This window comes from Macaca fascicularis, chromosome 7 (assembly GCF_037993035.2).
Source record: "Macaca fascicularis isolate 582-1 chromosome 7, T2T-MFA8v1.1".
NCBI classification, from domain to species: Eukaryota; Metazoa; Chordata; class Mammalia; order Primates; family Cercopithecidae; genus Macaca; species Macaca fascicularis.
Window position 1 is genome coordinate 56,714,178 of NC_088381.1, and position 21,415 is coordinate 56,735,592.

The following is a 21,415-nucleotide window of genomic DNA, read 5'->3' on the forward strand; positions in this document are numbered from 1 at the left end:
AGGGTCTGAGACCTGCAACGTCAGACTTTGGGAGCGTCCCTTCACTTCTCCGGACCCCAAGGGTGGCCGCGCCTGCTCCGCGCTCACCCTTGGGGAGTGTAGGAGCCCCCTGCTAAGTTGCTGAGCGAGTCGGAGCCCCAAGAGCTAGGGTCGAGGGGGTGGGGCGGCAGGCGCCTCTGCCGAGGCTGCAGGTAGGCACTTCCCCACCCCCGCGGCCCCCTCCTTCCTCCTTCCTCGCAGCTCGCACACCCACACAACCCTCGCCCGTCTCGGCTGGAGAGCTGCTTTCGGCGCCAGCGGGCAGCAGCGCGTCGTCAGCCAGCACAGCCGGCCGAAGACCAAGCCGGAGGGCTGGGGCTGCGCAGAGACCTGCACACCCGCAGCGCGGAACCGGGGGCGATTCCTATCTTTCTTTCATGCTTCTTTCTTTTTCTTAAAACCAGACCAAACCAAACTCAAAACTCCCCTGTTCACACCGCAACTTGGAGGAGCGGTGGAATGATTTGAAGGAACTGACGCAGAGGTTTTATTCATGAACCTTGAAGAAGTTCTGGGCAAGTGACTCAACAGGACCCTTGGGGCCCGGAGTAGCCCCAGCTCCCAGCGCTGGTTCAGTCTGGCAGTGCCCTCTGCCAGCCAACCCGCAGCTGCAGGTAGGGGTGCGAGACGCCCCCTGATTTTGCTTTGGGAATAATAATGACACTACCCATAGCTTGGACCCAGGTGGCCTCGCTCGGCGACTGTCCCCACCAGGTAAGCGCACCCCCCAGGGGTCTGCATTGGTCACCCGGGTGGGGACCTCGAGCTCCCGAGAAGTCAGTCCATGCTGTTTAGCCACAGGCAGGAGTGGGGAACTGGTAGGACAGAGCTTGCTTTTATCACAGGAAATTGTGGGAGACGGGAATGGAAGGCGGATTTAACATTTTTTATTTTTGCATTGACGCGTGGGGATGAGATGCGTAGGGGCCTGGATTCTTGTAGGAAATGGTTGCGGAGCGGGACTGGGCGATAGGTGTCTGGATTTTTGCAGGGACTGAATGGGGAGAAAGGTCGTTAATTTTTGCAGAAACCTGTGAGGAACTGGCGGTGAGAGGTTATGATCCTGAAAATGTGCACGAAATTGTAAAAAGTAGGCATCTAGGCATTTCTGGGAAATGATGGGAGAAGCACTTACCGCCCTGGTTTCACCTGACCCCCACGCTCGGCCTTCTGGAAGATGCCCACAGACACTGGCAATAATGGACGCCGGCACACTCTGCCGGCGCGGCCGGAGCCCCGGAGTTCAGTACCTCGGACAGTGCCCGCGCCCCACAGCCCAAGGCGCACAGTGAGCGCCGACAGCCAGGCTCCCTAGCCCCCGGCCACCGTTGCTCTCAGTTCAGGGCAGCTACGTAACACCGCCCCTAGCTCCGCGCCAGAAAGGGCTCTCGAATCGCAAAAGCAAACGTGTTCGATTTCTGATCTGCTCGTAACTGCTTCCCGTGACTGCAGAAGGAAGAGGCGGAGTGTAAAGATATCTCCCAAGCTTCCGCGAAAACTACAGCCAAACGGTGTGGCCTCCCTGGGTTTCGGAAGGTGTACCCAAACTTCTTTAAAAATCTAGCATTTATTAAGCGCTTACCCTGTGCTAAGGCCCCGTGCTAAGCCAGTGCACCACAAATTTGTGTCCTATGAATATCCCCATTTTACAGATGAGAAAACTGAAGCAAGAGAGGCCGAGTAACTTGTCCAGGTTTATGGAACTACCAAATGGTATGGCTGCGCTCTTAAACGCTGCCAGATTGCAGTGGTGGGAAGATATACTTGAGTGGAATTCCCTGCGTGAAATAGTTCTGAACTTGGGGTCAGAGCAACAGAGTTTAAACCAAAGCCATAGCACTTACAAACGTGTGCCCTTAGACAAAATTACTAAATGTGTCTGAACTTCAGATTTTAACTATCTGTAAATACTTGATAATGCTTTCCTTGCAGAAGTGTCAGGGGAGGGTGGCCAAGGAGATAATATGTGTGGAAAGACTGGAAACTGGGAATTGTGGTTGGGTGTTAGGGGCTGAAAGCAGGGAGCAGGTAATTAGAAGAGAAGGAGAATCGGTGGTGAATACTTCCCTCAGCACACTCCAAGGGGGCTGGACACAGAGCGGGGCTCAGTGGGAGGAATTCTGGATGAGCTTAGTTCAGTGTGTAATAGCCTCTTAGATTTTTTTAACAGGACTTTATAGAGAGTGTGGACATATTGCCTATCATTTGATCCTTGTAACAATCTTGTTAAGTAGGCAGGACTGGGGTTATTCTACTCGTTTAGCAAAATGATGCTTGCCTGAAATTACTCAGGTACTTAGTAGCAGAGCTGGGATTAGAATACAGATCTCCCACCTCTCTAGCTTATAATCCTTCCACATGGACTGGCACATTCTCAGGAGCTTGGATTATGGGGCATTTACAGCACTAAAGTGTATTTAGACAAGTACTATAAATACGTGACGTTGATGTTTTTTAAAACCATTTTGAAACCAGCAGTTTCATATGGATCAACCTCATAAACATTTATTGATTATTGATTTTGTTCCACAAAGAATTTAAAGCAGTTTATAAGGCTCCACAAGATGTCAGGTTTGCATATATTCAAAGTAGTCAAGAAAGCAGAGGTGAAACAAGATTAAGGCTATAGCCACAGATAGAATGAATACAAATGACATATATTATAAAGTCCTAGAAACTTGCTCTGGTCTCTAAGTACTAGAAAGTGTATATCCAAGTCCTTTCTTGGAGGTCTAGGAACTTTGAAGATGTCTGCAAAAGTCTGTGGACTCTTCTTTTTTGTATAATTTCATCCCTTACCCTCTGTGAGATCTTCACTGTGCCAAACAAGGGATGTTTGACTGGAAATACAATGTCAGTGTGACTCGAAGAAGGGGAATAAAGTGTATGACATTGTATCTGCACTCAGGTAATTAAGTGTTAGTTACATAATTTCTAATGGTTCACATGAGCACACCATACTTTAAAGTTTATATAAAGGTTTACATCCATTAGCTTATTTAGGCCTTCTAACAACTCTGAAGAGATAAGCAGCTATGAAGTGACAGGAAGGACAAAATGCTAGCATCATGATTTTATATACTATGTATTTTACTTTCATACACAAACCGGCATCCCTACACAGGCATGTTAAGTAACCTGAATGTTTGAATCGGGCCAATTGTAAGACTACGGAGAATGACAGAGCCTTTTCAAACTGAGCAGTGAATAATCCATCTTAAAACATTCAAAGAAGATTTAAAACACAGTGCCAGCCAAGCAAGACATGACTGTGGGCTACACTGGCCGTCAGACCTTTAATATGTAATCTTGGTCTAAATTACTCAGGCCAAGGATGTGAGACGGCATGGGAGTGAAAGACCCTGGATTCAGAAAGAGAAAAGTTTCATTCCCTGTATTTAAGTTTCCTGTTTCTAAACAAGGAAGATTGAACAAGATGGCTCCTCTCAGCTTAAAAAATATAAGACATCTTTAGTTTTGGGGACAATAAAATAATCAAAGGACTTCAGGACAAAGATAGCAAACATTTACATCTACTTATTGCCTCCATGAAAGAGGCATCATTTTAATTTTTGACACTGGTGATATTTTAATCTTCAGTATTTCCTCTCCAGCCCCTGTGCCATTGGAAAATATATTGGCCATCATTATAATGGAAATGCGTCCAACAGAAAACAGCCCAGAGAGGTGAAAGTTATGGCAGGGATGGAGTGGGGGTGGAGGGTTGGCGGGTAGAGACAAGGAGGACAGCAAGGGAGGAACCAGGCAAACTTTGCTCACTTCTCAGTTTACTCTTCTTATGATACACATGAAAAAAACCCACATTATGGTTGCTAATTTTTTAAGACAAAAATATTCTGCCCAGAGCAGCCAAAGTGGATGGGATTTCAACATTTTCTAGGAATGCATCAGCTTTTTTCAATCCAGATTGTTTCTTTTCTCTCCAATAAGCTTAGAGATCCTGTAAATCACTTAATATTTCTAGTATTCCAATTGAACAATGAGATCACTTGGACACAGGAAGGGGATCACCACACACCGGGTCCTATTTGGGCGGGGCAGGGAATAGCAATAGGAAATATACCTAATGTAAACGATGAGTTAATGGGTGCAGCACACCAACATGGCACATGTATACATATGTAACAAACCTGCACGTTGTGTACATGTACCCTAGAACTTAAAGTATAATAAAAAAGTTCTAGTATTCCATGTTTTTAATATTTATTCACTGTGATGCATAATAGTAGATAAATTTTCAAATTAAGGTAAATTAGATTTTGGTTGACACTTTTGTCAAATGGACCGCTATTCAGTTCTACCTTTCAAACATCTCTCCAGCTTGAGTCTTTCTCTATCTCCCGGCTGTGCTGTTTCTGATCCTCTTCATCTCTCAGAGGCTCCTAGGCGACCCCCAAGCCTCCCAATCCATCTCCCATACTGTGGCCAATGATCATGTCATTCTCTTCCTTAAAATTCTTTAGTGGTTCCCTATTTCCACATAACAAACATCAAACTGCAGGACAAGGCTACAAGGAACTTGGAATCTGATTTCTGCCGACCTCCCCATATTTGCTTGCTCTGTCAGTGCACTTCCCAACCACCACCATGCACTAACCATCAAGTTCTTGAAATGTCAATGTTCTGTTACTTTTTGCCTTTGAACTTGTACTTACTCCTGAGTGTAAGGACTTCCCCCTTTTGGTTCAACAAATTTCCACTCATGTTTTTCAAGTTCTGGCTCAGTTTTATTCTCTTTGTGAGCCCTTTCCTAATCTGCACCCCGAGACCCTCCTGGCACTCACATCTCCTTGTTTTATATTTGTCTTCCATTCCGGGACTTATTAATTACTTTGCACTACAATTATGTCATGTAGAGGCTAAGAATGTGGACTTTGGGGTTAGACTGCCTGGATCTGAATTCCAGCTCCACAACATATTGCCTGGGTGATTTGAGGTAAGTGACTTTACCTTCCTGAGACTCAGTTTCATTTTTCATAAAATGGGGATAATAATAGTACCCACCTCATAGTATTACTGTAAAGATTAAATGACACAATGCATATAAAGTCTTCAGCACATTGCTTGGCACATGGCAAGCATACCATAAATGTTTATTACTGTCATTAAAATATACATCCACCTTCCTTCTAAATTGTAGATTACTTGGCAGCCATTCCTGAATTTTATACCTCTTTATCCTTAACACCTAGCCTGGAGTAGGTAATCGATACATGTTTGATCATGAATGAATGAGCAAGTAGATAGTTGATATATGTTTGATCATGAATGAATGAATGAGCAAGTAATGCCAGTGTTTAAGTCAAGGTTTACTTGCTTATAAGTAACAGAAGTTAATTCAAGCTACCATAAACAAAAACATGCTGACTTATTGGAAGTCTTCTAAGGTGTTCATGGACTCCAAAGACAGTTGAAACTTCAGAGGATAGAGGAAAAGTACTCTCTCCCTGCCTCTCATCTCAGCGTCTCAGTGTGGTTACTTCATTCTTCTTCCTCTGCACGTCACCTTTTCTGCTTCTCTGCCCTTGTGGCTAACCCACAAATGCAACTCTTACAACCAGAGTTCTCTACAAACAGCCCAGCATAACTGGTGTTTCTCAGTCTTAATTTCAAAATCCACCCAAGGTTGAGTCAGCCCTGCACATGGGGCAGGTCAAATAATATAAACCATCAGCCTCACTCTGTGTGCAGGGGAAGGCAGGGATAATATCAGAAAGACAGAGTCACTGTAGCTTGTGAGAGTCAGAGTCATTCATTGATTCCTGAATGACCATGGGCAAGTCACTTCTTCACTCTTGACTTCAGTTTCCTCATCTGTGAAATGGTAGAAAAACCTACCTGACAGGGCATTTCATGGTTCATGGGAGGCAGTTAACAACAGTCTGGAGCAAAAACATACGTATTAACAGTTTATTGGGCTATAAACCCTGGGGAGTAGGAATGAAGGAAAATGAAAAGTGACGCAAGGGAGGAGAAAGAGCAAATACAAGGGAATACATTATTGAGCTAGCCACAGATTCATGGCAAATGCGCTGATTATTCTGTCTTATGGAAATTGTATAATCTATTGCATCTTGGAAAAGGCAATTGGGTGAGAAGAGGGAGAAGCATTTACGTAACATCTCTTTCCCATCCTCTATTTTCTATTGGTCAACATCTGTTCTACAAAGGGTTACTCCCTCATACTTATTGGTTGAGTAACCTGGTTTTTCCAGGCAACTGCTGGAGAAAGTCAGGACAGGGTCAGTTTCTTCTGGTCAGCAGAAACCAGGTGTGGGGGTTCACCATTTGTAGCAGACAACAGCAGCAGTGACCTGACACTAAGACTGTGGGAAAGGTTTGAACTTTGCTAAGACCACTCAGGCAAGAAAGCAAGGTGAGTGTGTAACACACAGAGGCAGGGAAAGTAGGCATGGCTATGCATATCTGGCATGATGCATGAATTTAGTCTGCCATAATTTGTAAGGCTATTGTCAACTGAGACCATGTAAATAGCAGTCTTTTAAGCCCAGTATTCTTTTTTTTTTTTTTTTTTTTGAGATGGAGTTCCTCTCTTGTTGCCCAGGCTGGAGTGCAATGGCACGATCTCAGCTAACTGCAACCTCTGCCTCCCGGGTTCAAGTGATTCTCCTGCCTCAGTCTTCAAAGTAGCTGGGATTGCAAGCATGCACCACCACACCCGGCTAATTTTTGTATTTTTGGTAGAGATGGGGTTTCACCACATTGGCCAGCTGGTCTCAAACTCCTGACCTCAGGTGATCCACCCGCCTTGGCCTCCCAACGTGCTGAGATTACAGGCATGAGCCACCATGCCTGGCCAAGCCCAGTATTCTTAAAATGAAAAGTGTACAATTATTGCAGCATGCTAACAGTTAACGTTAGCCTGGCACATTTTATCTGGGCTGCAAGAGTGAGGTAAGCACCTGATTCTGTCCTCAGACAAAGCTCTTGCATTTCATCATTTAAGGAATTTCAGATGGGAGGCCCACAGTGAAAAAAATGACAACTTGCAAAAGAACTCACTGACCACACAGAATGTTATGCCTATTGGTGGGCTAGATATAAATATTCCAGACCACAGAAAAGAACCTGGATGCCTTATTTGCAACCTGATGCCTCCTTAGGTGCTGAAAGGGAAGAGTTAAAATAGGGACAAGACCTGAGCATAGGGGAGGAGGAGGCCACTGATTCCAACTGAAGAGAGAGAAGGATTCTCCTACATACACCATCTTTCCTCCATTTCTTTCTTCTTTGCCTCCTTTCCTGCCTCCCTTCCTCCCTCTCTTGACTCTGAGCTAGACTAGAGGTAAGTGATTTGCACCGCACGTAACATAAAAGGTAACCCAATTATCCATCCGTCTTCCTTCCCACTTTCCTTTCCTTCTTTTTCTCCTTTCTTCCATCTTTTCCTTTATCCTACTTTCTAATTATCACACAGCTGAGAAGGGAGAAAAGACAGTATTTCTAGTTTGAGGGGTGCAGGGCTCTGTGGAGGGGGCTGACCCAGGTGATTAACAAGACTGATACTCAAAGAAAGTTGCAAAGAATTAAGGAACACAGGGGATGTGGCATCTAGTTTTGTATATGTATGTGTGTGTTTTTGTATGTATGTGTGTGTGCATGCACGTGTGCAAGAGAAAAAGAGAGAGAGCATATACAAATATGGTGTATAGTATTCCAGAGTATGAAGATATTACATTTTCTTTATCTATTTTCCTCCTTCTTCTTCCTCTTCTTCTTCTTTTTCTTCTTCTTCTTCTTCTTCTTCTTCTTCTTCTTCTTCTTCTTCTTCTTCTTCTTCTTCTTCTTCTTCTTCTTCTTCTTCTTCTTCTTCTTCTTCCTCCTCCTCCTCTTCCTCTTCTTCTCCTCCTTCCCCTCCTTCCTCTCCCTCCCCTCCTTCTCCTTCTTCTTGAGATGGATTCTCACTCTGTCACCCAGGCTGGAGTGCAGTGGTGTGATCATAGCTCACTGCAGTCTCAAACTCCTGGGCTCCAGTGATCCACCTGCCTCAGCCTCCTCAGAAGCTAGGCCTATATGTGCAAGCCACGACACCCAGTTTTTTTTTTGTTTTTTGTTTTTTGTTTTTTTTTTTTTGGTAGAGGCAGAGTGTCACTATGTTGCCTCAGCTGGTCTCAACCTCCTGGTCTCAAGTGATCCTCCTTGGCTTCCCAAATTGCTGGGATTACACTTGTGAGCCATCATGCCCAGCTTATTTTCTTCTTGATGGGTTGTTTCCAGTTTTTGTCTTTTATGAATAGGGCTGCTGATCGTCTTTTGGTACACATACTAGTTTATTCGCTAATATTGCTACGCTTGGCCCAGGCTCTGGGTGTTTCTTCCACTGGTCTCACCTGGGTTCTCTAATGCAGTTGCAATCCTCTAGGGGCTGGCTGGGGCTGGCTGGGCTGAGATTGTCTCACTCACATTCTTGCAGTTAGTTGGCGCTACCAGCTAAAACTTCATGTACCCTTCCTGGTAGGTATTCCAGACTTCTTTACACAGCAGCTGAGTTCCAAGACAGCAAACTTGGAAGCTGTAAGGCCTACTCAGGCTTTGCCTTGGAAGTCACACAGTTACATTTTATGGCTGAAAGCGAGATACAAGGCTGACTCCTAGTGTACATATGAGGATGGGAGGACCTCATGGCCATTGTTTGCAAACTACCACAGGTGTAAACCTAGGCATGGAATTACTGTGTCCGAGTGTGGGCTTTGGTTCAGTCTAGTTCAATTTATTTATACTACCAACAGGTTCCTGTTGCTTCCTGTCTGCGTGCCTCTTGATATTGTCAGTCTGTCTAATTTTAGCCATTCTAAAATGGTATTTTGTTTTACTTTAATTTGATTTTCCTTGAGTACTAATGAGGCTGGGTATCTTTTTATGTGCTTATTGGTCATTTGTGTATCCTCTTTTGGAGGAAGTGATTTGTAGGAGTTCTTTATATAGTCTGATGATGAGTCACTGTAATTTCACTCAACCCTCCCTCTTTGATCTTGAGTGATTTTCCTCTTGAGTACAAAGGAAGTAACATTTGAGCTGAAGTTTGGGGGATGATGAATAATTAAAGAAGAGCAGGGAGGCCTTATAGTTAGAAACATGAACAGTGCCAAGAGGAAAAACATATGAAGAATGGTGCATTTGAGAAATGAGATTTGAAGATAGAATGTGAAGAAGACTGGAGTGGCAGAGAATGATTCTAGAGAGGTAGACTGAGGCCAGGAGAAAAAGGACCGCTTTGATGAAATGGAAAGAAGCACGCTTTCTCTGGACATTCCACTCATTTATCTAGTCTTTGGAAATTCTGTTTCAAATCTCCAGGGTTCAGAGACTGAAAAGCTTATTGATGCATACGGCTTTAACACAGCAATGGTGTGTAGGCCCACAGAGGAGTAAAAATAATTAAAATTGACAGAAAGAGAGGAGAGAGAAAGACCATCACACACACACACCCCACACCCCCCCACACACACACACACATACACACACAGAGATCAGTAGGAGAATGAAGAAGACAGAAAGGAGATGGAGAGACAGAAATGGAGACTTGTTGTCAATGTATTTAATAACCACACAGTGCCCTCGAATGGTGGTAGTTTTGCAGGAAATCTAGCAGAACACATAAACACAACAACATCAGACTCATGTAGTTATCAGAACAATGCATTTGAAGAAGCAGAAAGATACACACTAGACTCTTAGCCATGGTTACTTCTGAAGAGGAGTTTTCAAGGAGGAGTGGGGGATGAATAAAGAAGACCTCTTCCTCTTTATATACTTACATGTAGTTTGTTTGTTTTATTTTAATAGCAAGTATCTATTCACATATTAAATTTTTCAAAGGCATATATATCCATCTCTCAACTTCAACCAAGAAAAGCTTTTGCCTTCCAACTTAATAGAGTAATATAAATAAATAAATAAGTGATTAGGCAAATAGCGTAAGAGAAAGAATGATGTGAATCAGATGAGGAGGAAACTCAGGCATTGTGGCAGGTAGACCACATGAGCCATCTGCTCATTAGGAGCCTGGAGGCACAAAAAGCCTATGTGAAGGTGCTGTACTGGCAGAGACATGGCCAGTGTGGTACCCGCGGGCTGGCGGAGCATCAAGACTGGGATACCTACCTCTTCTTATTTGTGAAGGGCCCCTCAAGCAACACATAGGTTGAAGATTTTGAGTCCAGGAATTAGGGAACTGACAAAAAAATCAAAATAGAAAACTCAGGTTTGACAAACCTCAGCTGAGAAAACTTTGGTCTGAGCTTTATTTCCTAACATTTGTGAGCAAAAATGCAATCCCCTTCTCCATTCTCTGCCTCCTATCAGTTCAACCAGAGGGAAGGGAATAGCATGGCATTATTCTGAATAAGAATATGAATTCTGACATCTGCTGGAAAAGTGAGGACTACAACCTGGAAAGGGATAACTAGATTGATTTTGTTTTACAATTGTTTTCACTGTCCCTACCCCATCAACCCCCATTACAATAATCACACATATTTATTTTGGGAAAACTGTAAAAAGAAGAATCTGAAACCACTCATAATCCCACTGCCTAGAATAAGGATGAACATTTTGGTGTGTTTCCTAATAGTCTTTTTGATGCACACCAATAACAACACATGAAACAATTATTTATGAGGCGACCTGTTCATTACACGTGAGTCATTGCTAAATGCTGAGGACACAGCAGTGAAGAAAATAATTCAAACTTTTTCTAAGGAATGTAGAGTTCTACATTTGTGGTAAGTGCTGTGCAGTCAACATAATAACATCTTGCATTTAAACAAATATTTACTCTATGCTAGGCATTATGTTAACTGCTTTTCATGTGGATGTTTTATACATACTCTCTTAGGCAGTCTTTACAATGACCCTATGAGGTAGGTTACTACTATCCCCCCTCCCCCCGTGACACATTATTACAGACGCAGAAACTAACTCAGCAATGTTAGATAAGTTGGCCAAGTCAATATAAGTTGGGATCAGGTTGGGATATGACTGTACCCAGACCCTGTAACAAGCATGCTGCACAGATCTGCTATAAAATATATAACATTTTTTCCCTCTTCTTCCTTTGCTAGGTTTGATTGCTACTGTGGCATAGGTACTCTAAACTGTAGCCAATATGATGGATGATGACACTGAATTAAGGACTGATGGAAACTCTTTGTTAAAGGCTGTGTGGCTGGGGAGGCTCAGGTTGACCAGACTGCTGTTGGAAGGGGGAGCTTATATCAATGAAAGCAATGACAAAGGCGAAACAGCTCTCATGGTGGCATGCATCACCAAGCATGTGGACCAGCAAAGCATCAGCAAGTCCAAGATGGTGAAGTACCTGCTGGACAACAGGGCAGACCCCAATATCCAAGATAAGTCTGGCAAGACTGCCCTCATCCATGCCTGTATCAGAAGAGCCGGGGGAGAAGTGGTCTCCTTATTACTGGAGAATGGAGCAGACCCCAGCCTTGAGGATCGCACTGGGGCTTCGGCTCTGGTTTATGCAATAAATGCAGATGACAAGGATGCATTGAAACATCTCCTTGATGCCTGCAAAGCCAAAGGGAAGGAGGTGATTATTATAACAACAGATAAATCGTCTTCAGGCACCAAAACTACCAAACAGTATCTTAATGTCCCTCCTTCACCCAAAGTAGAAGACAGGCATTCACCTCCACTGTATGCATCTCCCTCTGACATAGAGCTGAAGTCTCCAGGCCTGGACTCTCCACTTACGGAGAAGGAAGATGACTTCTTCAGCCTCCAAGTAGGGCATCCAAGCAGTTGTAACACCTCCAAGGCTGTTAATGAGCCTGGGTCACCCACTAGGAAGGTCAGTAATCTCAAAAGGGCCCGTTTGCCCCAACTGAAGAGGCTCCAGTCTGAACCTTGGGGCCTGATCGCGCCCTCGGTGCTGGCAGCCTCAACGCGTCAGGATGAGACCCGTGGTGCCAGCACAGAAAACGAGGTCATCAAGAGCATCAGTGATGTGTCCTTCCCTAAAAGGGGGCCCCTCTCCAGAACCAACAGTATCGATAGCAAAGATCCCACCCTCTTTCACACAGTCACAGAGCAGGTTCTGAATATTCCAGTCTCTTCAGCACCGGCATCCTGGAAAGCAGCCTATGAAAAAGGTCAGACTCCCCACCCGCGTCTGGCCAGGAGAGGAACTCTGCCTGTTGACCAAGAGAAATGTGGTATAGGTCCATCAGGACCTTCTGCTCTCAAAGAGCCAGCATCCCTCAAATGGCTGGAAAATGACCTCTACGACTTAGATTTACAGCCAGGGCCTGACCCTCCCAACTCCATTTCCCTTGAATCTGGCAAAGGACCTTTAGATAGAAAGAAGCTCAACAGCTCTCACTTGTCTCTTTTCCACGGCTCTCGGGAGTCCCTGGACACTGTACCTAGCACATCCCCCAGCTCAGGACGCCGCAGGCCGCCACATCTTCTAGAACGACGAGGTTCTGGAACTCTGCTCCTTGATCGCATTTCTCACACTAGGCCTGGCTTCCTGCCGCCTTTAAATGTGAATCTGAACCCACCTATTCCGGATATTAGATCTAGCAGCAAACCTTCTTCCCCTCTTACTAGTGGCTTAAAATCTATGGTTCCTGTTGCTCCAAGTTCACCAAAGAGAGTTGACTTAAGAAGTAAAAAGAAGCTCCTCAGAAGGCATTCTATGCAAATCGAACAAATGAAGCAGCTGTCTGATTTTGAAGAAATCATGACCTAGAAGCTTTAGAAAGGCTTAAAATAATCAATATAGTTTACGGAAGGGACTATGGATGAGACTGCTTCCTGATCATTCCTTAATGTTGAAGTGTGGCCACTTCAGAAGATATAAAAGCAGAATGCTGCTTCACTTCTGAGAATAATCCCTGGGTTTTTAAAGGCCTCCTTGAAAAGAACTCACGATAATTGGGTTTTAAAGATAAATTTTTAAAAATTCTGCAAAGGAAGAAAGCCTTTGGAGTTCAGTGGTAACACAGCAAGTACAATGATCTAAGCTGAGGACATCAGTAATTTTCTATCAGACAAACAGAAAACAAGAATTTAAATCAGGAGGTAATATTTGGAGTATGTCATTTGTAATAAATCTATAAAGTGCCTACATAGAAAATGAGGCTTTAACATTTGTTAGAATGTACAAAAGCCCCAAACCAATCCCTCAGTGACTAAATCTGGGTGTCTGGGTTCTATCTGATGGAGTAGAAGCAGAATTCCCCCATGGAAGAGGCTCTGGCCTGTGGGTCCTGGCTCTGACTCTGTCAGGGCACTGTAATTCGTGGTGTGGTTGAACTCATTCAGCAATCCAGTAATATATTTTGTTCACATACTAATTTGTATGTGCTCTGAGTACCCAAATATCCCATCTATGTGGCCCCTGAATTATGATATGTCACGGTAGCTTATGCCTTAGAGACAAATCTTGCTCCAGAAATGAAACTTTCCCAAGACCCCTCCCCTGACACAGGCTCTTGTGTTGAAATCTTGTGAAAAACAGTCAAGGTTAACTAACTTGGAGTTGAATGTGATACAATTATAGATTACAGATATAAGGAGCATTTCCATATTATTCTTAAAACTCGACGAGATCTACCCAAACCAGAATGATAACTGAGGAGGGGTTGTGCATAGTTTAAACGGTAAAGTGGGTGGTTCTCAGGTGAGAAGCAGTGAGGACAATTCACTTTGCAGCCTAAAAATTTTAGGGGATGCAAACTATCATTTCCCCCTCAGTCATCTAATAATTGAAGAAAAATGTGGTTTCTTCTCTTTCTGAACTATCTAGGTGAGAGGAGATTTGTACAAATAACGTGCACAACCCTTTTAGGCTGCTTTGAGCAAACCCAAGAAGGAAAGCAGAGACTTAGCACGTTTGGTATAATGTAGCCATATCTTAGATGAATATATTTTTGGTTACTTCCATTTATGTTTCCTCTTGTGCTGCTGAGATCTATTTGTTCTATGGTTAAAAAGTTCACTAGTTCCTGAGGACAGCATCATGTAAAGGAAAGAGTAAGGGCTTTGAGCTTGACATATCTGGGTTTGCATACCAGTCTGATCATTTACCAGCTGTGTGACCTTGAGCAGGCAGCTTAACTTCTCTGCATCTCTGTTCCCTCATCTGTAAAATAGGATTACTAATGCTGCACCTTATAAGGTTGTGGTGAAAATTAAATGACACAATGTATGAAAGTGCCTGCCATTGTGCCTGGCACAGGTAGAAGTCACTGAAAAAGAAGTAGCTAATTTTAATGTATTTCTTGAGACTGCTGAAGCAATATCTCAAATAATACACATGCTACACAAAATGGAATAAAGTTTCTCTGGAAAAGTTCAAGTATCTCCATGAGATCCCCAGTTATTTTTATAAGTACTGATCTCTAAACTCATGTGTAAAGTAAAAAATTCTGCCACATAAACTCTACATATTATACAATTTTTCTATAACTACGTTTGCTAGAAATTTATCTGAATATTCCAAACAAAAGTGTTAATGATGGTTAAACAAAACAAACTTGGAGTTGTTTGGAGGGCTATCTGTGCTGTGTGTCGTAGGATGTTTAGCAGCGTTTCTGGCCTCCACTCACTAGATAGCAGTAACACCCTCTCCCCAGTTGTGACAACCAAAAATGTCTCTAGACAAGGCCAGATGTCTCCTGGGTGCATCACCTCCGTTGATCTCCACTGCTAGACCTATTGTATACGTCAAGAACAACAAAGCTGTATGGAAATGTGAGTGCTGACTGGCCAGCTAAGCTCTCCTGTTAAGACAATTCAAATTGTGCTTTAGTAAGATGACTAATCAATACTAGTGTTGGGCCTTCAGGATTCTTGGCCAACACACTCCAACATGAGTGCTAATGGTCTCATACTTTGTAGGAAGGGAAGAAAATAAGAAAAGCACAAAAATTAGCAAAAATCTATAGCTCATGAACGTGGTTTAGTGTGGACAACTCTGTTATTTTCAGAACCATTTAATCATTAATAATTCTTACCGAGTAGAAGCTATGCCGGGCAAAGAAACAACTTTCCAGTGCATTAAAAAGAGAATCATATGACAACCATCATTCTCAGCAGCTCATTAAATGCAAACACACACATGCACACACACAGAGAACACATTTTCCATACTTTTCCAGCTGTTGTTAGTGTCAGTTAAAACTGACCTCTGGTGGTAGTATCCAGCTGTGAGTTTAGCAAGACACTGCATCGCAGCAATTTTTTTTCTAAACCTTTAGCTAAGATTTGGAAACCCAATATTTCCTAAGTAGTGAATGTGGTCCATTTATAGTAATTAGCTTAGGTGAAACACCAAACATGATGAGTTGCTCATTCAGGATAGCCAGTCCATTGCACAAATGTGTAATATCAGGTACTCTCATGCCACTCATTGCCTGCATCAGTCAGTCATGACCTTTGCATCAGCCTTTCAATAGACAGTCATCAGGATAGTATCTTATCTCATCACTACTTGACGATGAGTTAGCTGAATTAGACTGTTCTATACCAGTACAACAACCAAAATACTTTCTCATAGATTATGCATACATATGCAATTTTGTCCATGTCAATGAACCTCATAAGAATGCTTTTTAAAAGTATATTTTAGATTCAAATATGATTTCTAGATCAGAGGTTAGCTTGTCGTTTTGGAATCCTGGAGTCACTTACAAGTTAGCTGCAAACTATAGTTTCAGTAATTCAACTGCTTAAGCGTTTCTGGACTGTTTATCAAAATATATTACAGAATGTGAGACTAAAGTTTAAAGTCTGGACCTTTGGTTTAATTTCTAGACATTCCAAAGCTTTCTTTTTTCTTCTTAAAAAACCCATTGTCAACTCTCTTAGAACTTCATCAGTAAATGGTACCTTGCAAATGTAGGTTGTGTCTGACCTTCCTCCTTTTTCTGTGTTGGTGCCTCCGATGTATCATGTGCTGCTTGAACTGATTCTCTACAGTGTTCAATCCTAGTCTCAAGCTGATGATGTGCTCAGAGATGTATCAAAATCCATGTAATGACACCATTTAGATGTTTCTAATATGTCAATAAATTATATATTGCAATCCTTCAATAGTATTTTCCACTTTTTCTCAGTGCAATCTCAAGTATTACCTTTTCCTTAAGATGAATTGACATGACTGCCTAGTAACATCAACCAAACACCCAATATTTTATGAACACATAATTTACAAAATTAGATTTTAATCAGACAAGTATTATGGTATCTCTCCTGGTTAAAAAAAGCACAGCCCAATGAATGAGAAGGTGCATTGCCACTCCGAGGGGTGAGTTTCTTTACTTGGCCCCTGATGCTCAACCCCTCAGGGCTGCACCTGCCATCTGCTAGTGGCAGGGACTTATCATCAGTAGATATCCCTCCTTGGGCCCTATTTCTAATGTTCATAAGTGTTAATGTAAGCTGATTTCCATGAGCTCTTATTCAAGGGCAGGACAGCAAGTATAAAGTGAATTAGCTTGACGGTCTCTGTGGTCTCTTAAATTTTTGTACTCTGTACTTCAAATTTTATTCAGACTCGCTGATTCTCTGGACTGTTCCAATCCAGAACAGGTACTCTGGAGATTACCCTTAGGTTATCTCCTAGACTACTGAAATAAACTCAGTTAAGTAAAAAAAAGGACTAGTTTTAGGATGTTTATTCCCCCACTTCTAACTTTAGGAAAGAGGCCCATATTGTTTCCAGATCCTTTGAGGAGAGATTATGAGGCACAGTCTAATTCAGATTACGCCCAAGATTGAATGCACTCCCTCCTCTAAGGTCAGCCACTTTGACCTTGTCACTCATTGTTTCTCAAGTATCTCCTTGAGATCCCCAGTTATTTTTATAAATATTGATCTCTAAACTCATTTGTAAAGTAAAAATTTCTGTCACATAGGCTATACATATTATACCTTTTCTATAATTACAATTGCTAGAAATTTACCTGAATATTCTAAACAAAAGTGTGAATGATGATCAAATAAAACAAATTTGGAGTTGTTTGGAGGGCTGTTTAAAGGCTTAGAAGTTTGGGGTTCCTTGAGCGGAACTTGCTCCTTTTCAGAGGAAAACCTTAGAGAGGAGTGGCATATGGTGCATCTTGGTAGGCAGGGCTGCGTTAAGCATGGCAGGAAGGCTTCTGAGTCACCTGCCTTGAAGAAACCCTGCTGCTTGGACAATGAACACATCAGCATGGTTATTAATGAGCATGAAGATCAATGGGCTCCCTGAACTTGAATGCTATGAGCTGTTGAAGACTTCCACAGAACAGAGCGGGGAGAGGTCCAGGATGACTGAGATGACTTTCTTGTCATCTTTGTTAGAAGGAGATGAACCTAGGATCAATTTTACTTTTACTAAGGAAAATTTTAAAAAATGGGTATTTCTACATCCAAAGGTAATACAGAGAAATTCATAGCACTCTGTGTCCTCTAGTCTGAGTTACAAAATGGCATGCATATAGTGGGAAGGACAGGATCTGCATCACACAATTTGCCTGGCGATGAATGCTAAAAATAGGGAATGGGCCTCAGGAAATCAAAAGAGGCCAGTGTTTTATACCTATAACAATATCTGATTACAGCAACACAGGAAAAGAGTCTGACAATTCTCACCAAGACTCCTAAACTAAAAGCAATTCTGTGGTCCATTCTAGCAGAGATTGTGAAAGAGTCCCTTTTGAAATCATAGTACGAAAATCTAGTGGTCCTCAATGAAGGAAAAGATAATCCTTATGCATAAGGATTGGAGGAAAGTGAAAGAGAAGGGAAAGAGGTAATTAAAAGATAGAAGAGGTTGAAGTCCTGACAATGTGAACCTATCCAAATATCAGCCTGATGAAATAAGACCACCTGGATCTCCCTTCTAGAGCCATCTGTCTCCTCTGGCAGCATCACAGACACTCCTGGTCTTACACACAAAGGATGCCTGAAAGTTAAGGGTCCAAGTTAATTTTTCTTACGCTATTACAATTTAGTAAGTGGTTAATCCTGTTTGTGCTGCAGTAGGCACTGTTGGTTGCCTCCTCAATTTGATTCCTCTTTCTACTTCCTATCAGATCCTGACTTTGTTCATGTAGCCACCCTCTATCTTTGCAGCTTTTTTGATTCAAGGGAAGCTCACCCCATCCCCAGCTCAAAGAGAAGTCATGATTGTTCTAAATTAGTCATGGCAGTTCCATTCTCTTTACCAGTGATTGGTTAAGGGCTCCAGCATAAGCCAGTCAGCACATGGCTTTCCCCTTATCAATGCCTTAGATCCAGAGATGGGTACAGGACCTAAGTCAGGCCAATTGAGGGAACAAAAGGACATTCATCCCATGACTGAAGGACATCCTTTTACTGGACATGACCAAATAGACATGTTATTTGTTTATTTGCTTGTTTGTTCAGTAGTTTGGTTTGACAACCTACTTGTAACATGGGAGAATAGAGTCTAAGGATAAAGAAAAGGAAAGCAAAGCCAAGAGGAGAGCAGAGAAAGGGATCCTGATGATGTAATGCTTGGAGCCCACACCACCTCTGAGCTTCCTGTTATGTGAGATAATATATTCTTGTATCATTTAATATAGCTGTAGTTGGTTTTTAGTTTACTTAAAGCCAAAAGCATCCTTGTATCACTCACTGATTTGAAATGCCATCTTTATAATACCATATAATATGCTAAATTCTTTATTTTAAAATTATTGAACTCGCCCATCCCATTCTGTTTCATTCTGTGACATTCCATTGATGTATTTGTCTTTCTGTACCAGCATCACAGCACATCATTTAAATTATCGTAGAGTTTCAATTTGCTTTCACAAATTGTGGGTCGAGTCCACTCTCAGTTCTCTTCACTGGACAAATTATTTCTTAAAATCATTTTATTATTAAAATTATACTGGGATTATGATTGGGGGATTCTATTATATCATTTAGTTATTTGGTACTAATTAACATTTTTAAAAGATCAAATCTTCCAATCCAGAAACATAAACTGTTACTCTAAAAAGTTCATCTTCAGTTTGTAGTCCCTAATTAAAGTGTTTAGGTTTCTTCATAGAGATCATATACATTTCTTTTTCATCCTATTACTAGGTAGCAAGCATTATTGTGAATATGATACTTTTTCCTACGCCATCAGATATTGCTGAGATAGCATAAATTGGTTTCCCCAATGTGATTACAATGAAAATATCCATGAGATTTTTCATTAAAAATGACAAATGATTCTATAATTCATACAGAAGAGCAAAGAACTGAAAATAGCTAAGACAATTTTGAAGGATAGTAACGACATTTGGAAGATGATGGTACCAGATGACAAGATTTTAAAAGTTGTAGTAATTAAAATACTGTGATAAGACACAGGAATAGATAAACTGACCCACAAAAACAGAACAGAGGGCCTAGAACATGACCTTGAATAGGTGGAAAATTTAGAAATGATAGAGGTGGCACTGCAGGTCAATGAATGGTGATAAGACAGTTTGTTTTCCACATGAACAAAAATGAAATTGGGTCCTTACAGCATACACACAAAACCAAAATGAATAAAGCAAAACTAATCTTTTGATTATGATTTTTTGGATTTGTGCTTATAAATGAGATTAGCCCAGAGTTTTCCCATTTCATACTCATTGTCTAGCTTGATATCAGGTTTATATCAGCCTCATAAAATGAACTGGGGGGTGATCCCTCATTTTATATTCTCTGAAAAAGTTTAAGTTTGAAATGAAATGTTTCTTGATTGTGTACTCACAGGTTTTTTTTGTAAGTAGATCTTGCTGGTAAAACCATCTGGACCAGGTGGGACTCGTGTGTGTGTGTGTGTGTGTGTGTGTGTGTGTGTATTCATCCATACACATTCATACATACATGTTCATAGTGTGTAGGTATGATTATTGTCTTCATTCACAAATGAGGAAACCAAGGCTTAGAGAGATTAGGTGACCTGCCCAAGGTCAGACAGCTGGGAAGTGGTAGTTTGGTATTGGAACTCCCCAGTCTGGCAATCTGTGTCCAGAGCCCTCTCTTTCATCAAGTACCTGAGTTTCAGATTTTAAATACTAATTGTTTTTACTTAATGGTTATAGGGGTTCTTAAGTTGGATTTAGTAAAACCAACACCTGGGACAGTGATTTGGGCTCCTGTGTTGTATCGAGGGGGTGATCTTCAGGAAAAACCTCTAAGGAAGGTAGGGAAGCAGGATTGAGAAGAGGGAAAGGCCCAGAAAGAGGTGATTTCAGGTAAGGTCTAGCTTTGGCTGGATTCCCAGAGGAGGAGTGTAGAGAGAATGCATCTAGCTGCAGAATTGTCCCTCTTTAGTGCAAGGGGGCTCCCATTTTTATTCTTGCTTTAGTCAGTCATAGACTGTGGGCTGAGGAGAAGATGCTATTTTTTTCTGACCCAGATTTAGGGTAATTCTTGGGAGAAGGGGGAAGCTGTAAAAACTAAGCAGTTAACAGAGCAGCTGGGGATGAGTGAGCTATCTGGTAAAGGGAATCTGTACCGGGCACCCAAACAGCATCTACCACTCCTAGCTATTCGGGTTTTATATTTCTTCCTGAGTCAGATTTGAAAGGATACATTATTTTAAGAAATTATCCATTGTTTCTAAGTTAATACATGTTTTGGAATAAAATTATTTACATATTATATTGAGCAGCATTGTTGAGGTATAATTGACATATAATAATGTGCATATAATGTAAAATTTGATCCTTTTGACATATGTATACACTGTGAACCATCATCACAATTAAGATAATGACTATTTTCATATTTTTCTTTTTTCTTTTGAATTCATTTTACTTTAAGTTTTGGGATACATGTTTGGAACATGCAGGTTTGTTTCATAGGTATACATGTGCTGGGGTGGTTTGCTGCACCTATTGACCTGTCCTCTAAGTTCACTCCCCTCATCCCCTACCCCCCAACAGACTGGTGTGTGTTGTTCCCCTCTCTGTGTCCATGTGTTCTCACTGATGTTGAACATTTTCATTGTCACCAAAAGTCTGCACATCCCCTTTGAATCTTATCCCCAGTACCTACTTATTTGCTTCTTGTCACTTCATATTAACTTGCATTTTCTAGAGTTTTATATAAGTGAAATTCTATAGCATGTACTCTGTTGCATCTGGCCCTTTCACTTACCATAATCATTTAGAGATTCACCCATGCGGTTTCATGTATCCCTGGTTCATTCCTTTTTATTGCTGAGCAGTATCACATTGTAACACAATTTGTTTATCCACTCACTTTCTGATGATCAGTTGGGTTGTTTCCAGTTTGGGGATTTTACAAATAAAGTTGCTACAATTCATATTTAAGTTTCTGTACAGATATATGCTTCCTTTTTCTT

General features: G+C 41.8%; 2 protein-coding genes across 8 annotated transcripts in view; one reads left to right on the forward strand and one right to left on the reverse strand.

Annotated features, from left to right (window-relative positions):
• RASGRF1 (Ras protein specific guanine nucleotide releasing factor 1) overlaps positions 1-1,442 on the reverse strand; it is a 320,023-nt gene extending 318,581 nt beyond the window's left edge. For 6 of the 7 annotated variants that reach the window (XM_073996501.1, XM_073996502.1, XM_045395885.2 and 3 more), the window contains exon 1: positions 1,175-1,442. The gene's annotated coding sequence lies outside the window, so the exon portion shown is untranslated. The remainder of the gene's footprint in view (positions 1-1,174) is intronic. The other variant, XM_065548269.2, reaches the window with a different exon arrangement.
• ANKRD34C (ankyrin repeat domain 34C) lies at positions 252-16,143 on the forward strand. Its single transcript, XM_005560227.4, has 2 exons — positions 252-753; positions 11,145-16,143. Exon 2 carries the CDS (start codon positions 11,189-11,191, stop codon positions 12,794-12,796), a length of 1,608 nt encoding a protein of 535 aa, XP_005560284.3. The 5' UTR covers positions 252-753; positions 11,145-11,188; the 3' UTR covers positions 12,797-16,143.
• The last annotated feature ends 5,272 nt before the right edge of the window (positions 16,144-21,415 follow it).